Here is an 11,354-nt window from a genome sequence, read left to right on the forward strand (position 1 = left end):
TGAAGAAATATCCAGACAGATGAAGAAATGTTTACGAGTTACCATTTCGGCAGATCCGCTGGGTACACCTTTCAACTGCACACCACGGTGCCGATATTTTTTTTTTTTTTTTTTTTTTTTTTCCAACTTAACCTTCCCGTGAGTATGGCTTCACTAATTCGAAATACAACCGTTAAAGGGTGTTCCGCGTGGGAGCGTCAAAATGGTACAAAAAAAGAGAAATTAATAAGAAGAAAAAAAAAAAAAAAAAAAAAAAAAAAAAAAAAAAAAGAGGAAAAAAACAATGGGATATGGACATGTACAACGGAGGGAGGGGGGCAGACATAAACCTTGCACAACCCGCTTCCCCACCTTTTGTACACCGTTACATATCCTCCAAGACAAGCTTCGGATATATAGCCATGGTCATGAGCTCCTGAAAGAGCAACTTGCACGCGTAGGGGATGTAGATCTGCGAAATATTCGTTTTACTATTACACACTGTACATTCGTAGGCGTTCTTGTTAATGTCGGCGATACAACAGAGCCCACAGTTGTCACACACGTGCACACGGTATGCATCACTTTCTTCGAAGAGCCTCTCCTTCAGCATCTTCGCAGACCCATGGGAAATCATGCAGTCTCTTTCCATTTCTCCGAAACGTAATCCACCATCCCTGGATCGTCCTTCAGTCGGTTGTCTAGTTATCATCGTCAGAGGACCTCTACTCCTGGCATGAATTTTATCCTCCACCATGTGTTTCAATCTTTGGTAGTATGTTGGCCCAATGAAGATTTTCGATTTTAACATTTTTCCATTATGCCCATTGTACAACACATCATTACCATACTTTTCGTATCCAAGGTTGTGTAACCTTTGCGAAATTTCCTGTACAGTTATTTTAGAAAATGGAGTTGCATCTCCTTCTCCACCCTCAATAGCCGCCACCTTCCCGGCTAGACATTCGACGAGGTGACCGATAGTCATACGGGATGGAACTGCATGGGGGTTCATGATGATATCTGGAAAGGTACCATCTGAACTGAAGGGCATATCTTCCGTTCGGTATGTTATTCCGATCGTACCCTTCTGTCCATGTCTACTTGCAAACTTATCTCCAATTTGCGGGATACGTACGGACCGCACTTTTACCTTAGCGAACTTATTGCCTCGGCTATTGGAAGAGAGCATAACGGTGTCTATAACCCCGTTTTCATTTTCTCGTAAACTTAAGGAACAGTCCTTCTTGTACTGCTTCAAGATGTTAGAGGTACTAATGGTAAGTGTGGGAATTTCTAAGTCGTCCTTCGTAGATCCAGAAACGATAGTGGTTCCATATTGGGGGCTATTCACACTGGATATCGTGTTTCCACTCCTAAAAATTGTGGTATTGCTTGGGGTAGAGGAAGAAACACTTGCTGGGCCCACCGTTGCAGACCCCACAGGTCCACTGCTACTGTATCTATCACTCACTGGAGAGTCTGGCATAGAATCCATCATATTGGAACCTCCCATTGTTGACGGAGAATAGGGACTTGAAGAAACACTTCCACAAACGCTACTTGCACTTCCATTGAGTACGCTTCCTCCCGCTGACGACTCTTTCCCTATCATAAATCCATTAGATGTAGATGCACCAGAATTATAACCCATCTGTATATTCGGCATCCTTTGAATCACTATATCGTCTTCGTCTTCAATATTTGGAGATACTTTTCCGATAATGATATCATCCCCTAGAACCCGTATACCTGGAGCGATTAACCCATCATTATCTAACTTGGTGTAATCTCCCCTTTTTAAATTTTTCACATATCTAATGGATGGTTTTTCAAATGATTCTATGATCAGACTCCCTTGTTGTTTCTCTTCACTAGTATAAGTTCGGTAAAATACACTTCTAAATAAACCTCTATCTATGGATGACTGATTCATTATCAGACTATCCTCTTGGTTGTAGCCTGTATAGCACATGATGGCAACGATAGCGTTAATTCCCGCCGGCAGCTCTCTAAATCGTAAATATTCCATCACCTTGGTGCATACAAGAGGTCTCTGCGGATAGTACAGCAAATGAGCCAGGGTATCCAACCGTATGTTAAAGTTCGTAACGTAAATTCCCATGGCTTGTTTACCCATGGCACTCTGATATGTATTACGTGGACTCTGGTTGTGATCGCTAAATGGGATGATAGATGCACATACACCTAGGATCAATGACGGGTGAATCTCACAATGGGTATAATTATTATGGTACCCTGTCCCTGTTTTCAAGTCATCTATAAACATGCTAATCATTGTAGTTTCCTCCTCTTCACAATCGATGTATTCTATAATCCCTTCCTGGATCAGGTAATCCCAATTGTAAGTCTCCGGGTAGGCCATCATATTTTTTACATGCTCCTTAGTTAACTTTAGTTTATTTTCCCCCTTGACATTCTTCACCACGTATAGAGGTCTCATTGCTCTACCCGAATCTGTAAAAATTTTTATCTCCTTACTGTTTACATCCCTTACGATGGATGCCTCTGGAGATATATCACACCTCCTCCTTAACTCATACAATGTTTCGATCAGGTTATCTATTTGATTGAAACACCCAACCCATTTCCCATTCAGGAAGAGCTTCACCTTTTCCTTCATTAATTGGGGTGGAACTTCATCTAGGGATTCTAAACCCCATTCCAGGAGAAATTCGAAAATATTATTTGTGGAAGTACCTACACTTATATCACACATTAGGGAGAGATTCTTGACGAGACCTACTGATTGTCCTTCTGGGGTTTCAAAAGGGCATATCATTCCCCAATGGGTATTATGTAATTGTCTGGGTTTCGCCATTTTCCCTTCTCTACCCAGTGGTGTATTCAACCGTCTCAGATGTGACAAACACGAGGAATATGTTAATCGATTAAGAACCTGTGCGACTCCTGTTCTTATAACCTTTCCATCTTTATCCTTACCCCAATTTCCTGTAGCTAGCTGATACTGCATTCCCTGTGTAATTTGTGAACAACTTCTAACAGCTCCCGCTACATCAAATGGCTTGTTATTATCGATCTGCCTTTGTAGAACCCGTTTTACATCTTTAGCCATTTTTCTAAAATAAGTAGAGAAACTGCTGGCCATTAGAGGCCCTGCAATATCTAAACGTTTCTTCCCAAAATGATCTCGATCGTCTTCCTTAATTCTTCCCAGTTCAGCTAACAATAGCCTATTAATCATGTACCCAATGAAATATGATTTCTTGCTCTCAACCCCTGGGCCAGTACCCATGTGAGGTAGAACCTCCTTGCGTAAAAGCTCCTTGGCGTATAAAATTCTTTTCTCCCTTGATGCTCCAACAGTGGGTCCTCTTTTACCAATGAAATCAAGACAAATATCCTGTGTAGGATAATCTATACATTCTTCTAATGTCTCTCTCAATGTGTTAATCATCATTTTATCGTTAAAATCGTAAACAATTCTTTGGAGGATATCCCTATCGGATGTACAACCCAACGCTCTGAACAAAATTCCAACGGAAATTTCCGTTCTTATATAGGGTAAAGTAGCCACCAATTGCCCTCCTGTTCTCACTGATGAACCCCTAGAACCCGTTTTCGTTTTCATCTTCACAGAAAATGCAGATGTAGCTTGAGACCTCTCCATCTGAGACCTTATCTCAGCTACCCACCCAAACTTAGAAGGTTGCTTCTTTTTAAATACATAAATAAAATTGTGAGCCATTCGTTCCTGTGCTACAAGTACCTTCTCCCCTCCATTCACAATGAAGTATCCTCCTTGATCAAATGCACACTCACCCATATCAGCAATCTCGCTCTCTGGTAAACCCTTCGTCCAACAGAACATAGATTTTAACATAAGTGGTATTCTTCCCAAGTTTATTCTTTCGTATATAAATTTATCCTTCAAAATTTGGCTACCTGAACTTTCATCCACTACGTACGTACTTTGTTCAATATCTATGTATATAGCAGACGAGTATGTCAGATTCCTTAGCCTTGCCTCCTGTGGCCACAAGTTCTTATTCGTTAAATTCCTCTCATCGTAGAATGGCCTATCTAAGGACAGTTGCCCAAACTTTAATGCGTACATTACGTTTTTCTGTTCATCTCCCTCTGAGCGGTATTGTGCCTGCGGCCTGATTTCTAATGCTGGGTGCTCATCTATTATCTCCTGCATCCTGTACTCAATAAAGTCATTGTAACTTTCGATCTGCTGATTTACTAATCCATGGCTACCAAAGAACGATCCAATCACCACCCAACTGTCTTCCTCTGTTATTCTTTCCTCTTCGTCATGGTCCTCCTCCAGCGGGGCGTCTATAAAACGAAAGGGGGGGGGGGGGGGGGGGTTGATGTGCAGTGGTGATATGGGGCATAGAATATTTGAACGGAGACAACGTAGTGGTCTCCTTAGCAGTTCCCTCTCACTGGAGAGACTAAAACAGGCAAGTCCATATGCAGAAAAACTACCTCCCTGGAAGATACACTTCATAGGAGGAATATTACCTGGATGCATATACTCGCTGGAGAAGTAAGACGGTTCCAATTTCACCGCCATCTTTCAAATGCAAAAAGAAATATATAAAAAGGTAAAAAAGAACAGGGACGGGACGAAAAAAAAAAAAAAAACTCCTATTTTACACAACTGTACTCCTTCCAGGGGTTCGTAAAAAAAAAAAAAAAAAAAAAAAAAAAAAAAAAAAATGGGAAGGACACCCTGGCAATACAATTCCAAGTCAACCAAATTGAAACGGCATCGCGATGGGTATTCTTCTTGGATATAGTAGTGACTTCTCTGTTGGTCTTCCTTTCGGCAAATTATTCCTTTCTGATGCACCTATAAATGCTTTTTTTTTTTTTTCGTTCCGCTCAAGCGGGTAATAAATCCGAAGAATATTGATCCCACAGCTTCCCCAACGCAGTGGGGTGATTACATGCTCCTGGTGGTAAACGTATGTCCCTCCTGACGACTGCCAAAAGGGGATGTAACAGTGTGCCCTCTTCGTAACACAAAGGGTCAAAAATGGTACCCTACTATTTGTACGCGTATTCTTTCTTTTGTTCCTACCCATCAATGAGGGAAGGATAAAAATTTCAGGTGCGTCGAATTGAACCACTTTAGTAGGCGTACAGATTGGGGGGCGGAAAAAAAGGGAAAAAAAAATGGAGTTAAAAAAAAAAAAAAAAAAAAACCTACAAAAGGAATGACCCAAGCCCTTCCGCGTAGAAGCCTATTCATCCGCCATGCATACGACGCATAGGCTTTCGAAAAATTTTCCTCTAACATATGTGCGATGCCCATGGAGAGGAAGGCCTGGCACTGCAGTGGTACGTTCTTGTAGCCATACCGTTGGGGGAAAATAAAAAAAAAAAATAAATAAAAATAAAATTTGCGAGTCTCTGTTTGCACGAAAAGAGGAATTTAGCATGAACTCACCGTGAAAAGTAAGGAGTGCAAAAATTGTTTGGCTAAGTCACCTTTGGAAAAGCGTATTTAAAGCGCAGTACATAATCATCAAACGGAGTTCAGCGGAGTGACGTATTATAAAATTCCACTCCCGCCCTTGCCCCTATTTTGACTTCCCGCCATTCGTATAAAATTCCTCCAAGCAGAGAAAAAAAAACGTATCGGAAAAATATAAGATTAAAAAAAAAAAAAAAAAAAAAAAAAAAAAAAAAGAAGAACATAGCACTTTCCGGCCAAGCAAAACGAAACAGATTACAATAAAAATTGCTTTATGGAACAGCGAAGGAGCAACACAAACGACAGAGTGCTCGACCATCCCGCTGGAAACAGTTTTGTAAATGATACATTTTTCCAGCTAAAGGAGCAAAACCGGAAAATGCAAACATATACAAAATAATTTTTGAGGAGGGAAATACAGGAATTTGTGTATGGTTTGTGTAAGTTTCTTGACAGCAGGAGCAGGACACAGCACCTCCTCCTTATCTTTTTTATTTTTCTGCAGTGAAGCGCTTGTATTTTTTTTTTTTTTTTTTTTTTTTTTCATTTTCCACGAAATGTAAAAGCATACATAAAAGTACCATGAGTCATACACGTTAGAGGAAAGTATGGACACGCGCCACATGGAAGAAAAAAAAAAAAAAAAGAAATCGAACAGAAGTTTACAATCACCTGAGTGGCACAAATATATGTATATGTGTATATTTCACTACACATGATTAACCCTCACGTGAGTTGAACGACACAAGAAGACGGAAATTTACCCATCAGTTTGATTCGATGTTGCCTCCCTTTTGACGTTAATATGGTTTTCCCCCTCCTCGCCATAGAACACTATACTTCACCCTACTTCACCTTCCCTTTAAACAAAACATTTTTCCTTTTTTTTTTTTTTTTTTTTTTTTTACCTCCATTGGAAATCACCGCGTTCTTGCTCTTCCCACACGCATGCCAACCCTTGAACTATTAACCCCCACTTCATTTCCTCTCACAAAATGGATAAACATGCACTGAGAAGAAGAAACAGACTGCTTAAAAAGAATGAAGCTCGGATGAATCTTCTGCTTGGGAAGTCGGAAGAGGGCAATGTAGAGAAGGACACGGAGGACAAAAAGAAGGCGCCCGATTTGAAGCCAAAACAGAGTGAAATAAATCAAGAGGAGGGACACGATGAAGGGGAGAAGAAACAACCCCCACACACGGGGAAAGATCAAGTGGAAACACAGATCAATTCCTTAGGACAGGCTAGCACAGCCGACGCAGATCTACACACGGAAGACAATTCCAAACAGAAGGGCGACGCCAGTAGTGTACATGAACAAACCCAGGAGGGGAAGGAAAAGGAGAAGAATGACCCCACTGGGCAAGAGGAACAAAAAGGAGACCCAGAAAAGGGCCCAAAGGGGGGTCAAAGGGGCGAACTAACAAATCGAGCAAAGAAAAAACGAATAAGTAATCACCCAGGCGATAATTCAGATAACGAACGAGACGACTATACCAATGCCGATGATATCAATAATCCCAGTGAAAGCAACAGCGCAAAATCAGAGGAAGGGAAAATTAATGAGGGAGCCCCAATTGCAACCCCCCAATTTAAGGTGTCCATTTTCAGACTGGCCCAATTTGTATCCCTTATATTTATCGCCTCAATTGTAAGTATCGTGAAAATAAAATATTGTGATTACAATCCACTACCAATGAGCATAGAACCCATGCGGAAGAAAAAAAAACTGCAACGTTTCATCAGCTCCAAGTTTGTTTTTTTTTTCCTCTCCCTTTTTTACAACACGACATTTTCGCTAATTGATGTGTATGCCCATTATGTAAAACAGAACATGAGTCAGAAGGAGATATGGAGAAACCTACAGAACCTACGGGAAAGGCTCACAAGTCAGTCTGAATCCCTATTGTATCTCCTAAATAATGGCACAACCCTTGCTTCTTTTTTTGTGAGTATCGTAAAAACATACTTACTGCTAATGTTTTTAACTCATTTGTTTGATGACCTTCTGTACAACTACACCGTTCGCAAGACTTGGGCGAGTGCTCCCCTCCCCGCGTCGTAGCTCCCGCAAAGTGGCGTTGCCAAAAAGGCCCTGCCAGTCTGCCCATTTGACCATCCTCCATTTGTTATCTGCCATTTGGTATTAGCCATCGGCCATCCAACAGCTATCACCCACCATGTCTCAATATTTTAGCAGTTTAACCAAAAAGGCTACTCATTTTTTTATGAAGCCAAGTATTCTGCGAAAATCTTCCATATTCTGCATCCCACTTTTCAAATATTTTAAAATGCGAAAAATTCTCCCTAATTTTCCCCCTCATTTGTCTTTAAATTTTTTTTTTTTTTTTTTTTTTTTTTTTTTTCTTCCAACTTATTAGCTCAAAAATTATAACCATAAGAAAAAATATTATGAACTGTTCAGGTAAAAATGCGCCCATGAAGGGTTATTCGAAAAATGGAGAAAAATAAAATAACCATTTGGAGTTTTTCCCTCCAGGGTAAAGTAAACCTTTCGCACAGAGGGTGAGGATACACCGGTGGACAACAAGTGTGGGCACTACAAATGTTATCAACGCGTAAGAGCGTAGATGAAAATAGAAGCGGAAAAAATATACATAAAAAAATGGGGCGCAAAAAATGACGCACGCGCAGGGTGATTAACTGCACACAGGGGAGGGACGCTATGCACATCCGCCAGCGCGACCGCCCGGCGCTAAGCGGACCGGGGGTCCTTCCCCTTGAACTCGTGGAACTTCTGCGCAATGGCCTCGTGGTAAACGTAGGCTTTGCTTCGTCTGTACTTTTCGAACACATCATTTTCGCCGGGGTCTGGCATCCCGGCGGAGTAAAAATCAAAGTTGGAAGTCACCGCGTTGCCTTCCTCATTCCAATTTTGCGCATTTTCGATGGCTATTTGGCTAAAGTTAACGTTCTTGCTTTTTTTATTTTTCCTAAGTTTTTCATCGCTGTCGTTTAGCAACTCGATCATGGAGTTATCAAACAACTCGACTGATGAAAAGGTCGTGTTTGTATCACTGGTGTAGTTTCTTTCCACCTTTTCCTTCTTCCCCAAATTTTTCAGAGTCTTATAATTTTCGTACGCCTTCATTCTTTCGCTTGACTCGGATACATCACTACTTTCATCACTTACTCCACCTTCGTCCTTCATTATATTCCCTAACTCCTCGTAAAAGTCGTTTATCTTTTCATTCAATTGTTGAGAGGTATTTGTGGATGGAGGGGTTTGGTACGTGTACGAAATATCTATGGGCGTGTAAGGGACAAGGGGAACCTGCATCTTCTTGCCCTTTTTGGAAATGAATTTTAATAAGGTTGCTAAAAATCCTACTGAAATGCTTTCTGGATTTTTACTTCTGTTGTTTTCTCCCCCCCATGGATTATTAAAGTAATTCTTCCTCCCCTCCTCAGGAAAAAAATCGTTTTTTTTGTATCTATCAAATTGTTTGTTACACCTCGGGAAGTCACTGGATGGGAGAAGAGGTGGAGGAGGTGGGGGCGGAGGGGGGGGAAGAATATTAGTTGTAGGTGGTGGTGGAATTTTCCTTCCATTGTAGTAGCCCATATCACCATACCTTCCTCTCTCAAAATCGGTGGCATATCTTTGCGTGTGGTTATCCATATAGCCTTGCTCACAATAGGGGGCACCCCCCATGCCCCCATTTGGATTGTTGGTTGACTGGTCTGGCATTCCCTTATGGTAGGTATCAATGTGACTTCGTCCCTCTCCCCAGGAAGAGCCAGTATTACCGTTAGAATTATCATTGTGAAAGACACTTAGTAGAAGCTTGTTTTCATTAAAATTAGTTACAAAGGTTTCCTTCCAACCATGCACCATCTGTAGTAGGATATTTATGGCTCCGTGATCTTTGTAATAAGCACAAGTATAGCCATCCTGGATAATCGAATGGATGTAAACTTTGAAGTCTTCCAACTCTTTTGTCCTTCCATTCCGCCTCAGACATTTCAAAAGTTCATTGTATGAACAGATCAAGTTTAACTTGTTTTTAAAAAATGCACATTTCAGTATCCTCTGGTAAAATTGGACCGATATAGATTGACTCACGTTTGAGGTAGAGCATTTTTTCAACACCCACTCGTTCATTACTTCTCTGCTATCTTTTCTTGATTCTTCGCATTGTTTGAGTAAATCCTGTAAGTGTCTTTCGTCTTCTGCGTTCATCTGGTTCATTTCTCCTGATGCTATGCCATTTGTTTCATCCTCCATGTTTGTACTGTCTCCACCGTAATTACGTGTGTAACTGTACAGCCCAGTACTCCTTCCCTCTTCATATGTATTTTTCTTCCAGGCCCCATATGGGTTGCTCTCCTTTGGGGGGTTGTAATTCCCTTCTCGACTTCTCCCTCCAATTGGATTATTTTGACTTTGCCAAAATTTTTTGCTTTCTCCCCAGTTGCCCCGTTCCCTCCTGGGTTCTTCTTCCCCCCTACCGCCGGCGCGGCTCCTACTTCTACTTCGACTTCTACAAATATTTCTACTTCGACTTCTACCACTATTTCTAGTTCGACTTCTACCGCTACTTCTACTTCGACTTCTACCGCTACTTCTACTTCGACTTCTACGACTTCCGCTGCGACTGTAGGTGTAACCGCTGCTACTTCGCCGACCACCGCCCCCACTCATACTCCTGTCGCTCTCCCCATACTTCCTCCTCACCCCCCGGATGGCCCTATCATCATTTGCACTCTTGCTCCAATTCCCGTTGTGGGTTCGGGTCCTTGGACTCATTGGCGCAGTCTTTACTCTTTTCCTTTTTGGGGTAGAGTTAATAATCTGGGAGCCTCCAAATAATTTGCCCCTTTTGGGTAGGGTAGAACTTCACTCCAAAGGGGCTAACAGACTGGATATAAATATCCTACAGGTGCACAAGTGTGTTATCTTCTAATTGGGACATCTCACCAACGGAGTACATCCAAAATCAGATGGTCTTCTCCTCCCTCTTTTCAGGATTTCGTGGGGCACGATTGCTTATAGTGGCCTCAACAACTTAACCGCATCGATACTTGGATGAATCCTTATCTACTTCACTCTCTACATCCTCAAAATTAAAGGGGCCTACTTTTTACACGCCTATCATGCGCGCAGAATTTGTATGCAGCACCCGGGGGTTGGCAATTCTATCACTTGAACAACTGCGGGCGAACTTTCCCCCCCCTGCCGTTCTGGGAGGTCTTCAAAAGTGGAGAACACCTTGGTAGATATTTTTTTTAAATAAAATATCTGTTCTTGAAACTTAGCACTTGGTTGGGGGAAGATGAAAAAAAAAAAAAAAAAAAATATTAGTCTTCCTTCTTCACTTCCACTTTTATTTCAATTTTTTACGCACTTCCTTGCGCCATTTCTCCCCCCTCTTCGGAATACCATTTATCTGACGGCTCGCGTGCCTTCACCAAATTCTGTGGGGGATCCCGTTTGGCAATTCCCTTCAAGGTGGGCTGAGCAATGCTTGTAAAAAAAAAAAAAAAAAAAAAAAAAAAAAAAAAAAAAATTTATAGCGCAATGGCAAAGTGCCCAAATAGCCAACTGATGTAACACCATCTGACGAGCACTACGCAAAAATCACGAGAAGGAGAGATTGTCAAGAGGAGAACAATTTTGACTTGCCCGTTTTTAATTTTTTAAGCCTCCACAGAGCCTCCTCCCTTTCTATTTTCTTTTTTCTTTTCTTTTCTTTTTTTCTTTTTTTTTTTTTTTTTTTGTGCGACACGAACAGGTACATATGAACAGTTATTCAGTCATATGTGTATATGCCTCTTATAGGCACATCGCGTGACTTTTGCGAACGCCTGCCTGTCGTGCCGACGCACCGTTGATGATACCGTTCTGCGTTGCCTTCGCTGTACCCACGGGGGGAAGTT

At 41.5% G+C, this 11,354-nt stretch overlaps 3 protein-coding genes across 3 annotated transcripts; 1 reads left to right on the plus strand and 2 right to left on the minus strand.

The window, feature by feature from the left end:
* Window positions 1-364: 364 nt before the first annotated feature.
* On the minus strand, window positions 365-4,546 carry PKNH_0405200 (DNA-directed RNA polymerase II subunit RPB2, putative; the record flags this gene model as incomplete). Its single annotated transcript, XM_002257841.2, has 2 exons — window positions 365-4,305; window positions 4,495-4,546. The coding sequence occupies 2 exons, from the start codon at window positions 4,544-4,546 to the stop codon at window positions 365-367; spliced, it is 3,993 nt and encodes a 1,330-aa protein (XP_002257877.2).
* Window positions 4,547-6,447: 1,901 nt separating this feature from the next.
* On the plus strand, window positions 6,448-7,518 carry PKNH_0405300 (conserved Plasmodium protein, unknown function; the record flags this gene model as incomplete). Its single annotated transcript, XM_002257842.1, has 1 exon — window positions 6,448-7,518. One exon carries the CDS (start codon window positions 6,448-6,450, stop codon window positions 7,516-7,518), a length of 1,071 nt encoding a protein of 356 aa, XP_002257878.1.
* Window positions 7,519-8,169: 651 nt separating this feature from the next.
* On the minus strand, window positions 8,170-10,224 carry PKNH_0405400 (conserved Plasmodium protein, unknown function; the record flags this gene model as incomplete). Its single annotated transcript, XM_002257843.1, has 1 exon — window positions 8,170-10,224. The coding sequence occupies one exon, from the start codon at window positions 10,222-10,224 to the stop codon at window positions 8,170-8,172; it is 2,055 nt and encodes a 684-aa protein (XP_002257879.1).
* Between the last annotated feature and the right edge of the window lie 1,130 nt (window positions 10,225-11,354).

The sequence above is a fragment of the Plasmodium knowlesi genome, assembly GCF_000006355.2.
Source record: "Plasmodium knowlesi strain H genome assembly, chromosome: 4".
Taxonomy (NCBI): Eukaryota; Apicomplexa; class Aconoidasida; order Haemosporida; family Plasmodiidae; genus Plasmodium; species Plasmodium knowlesi.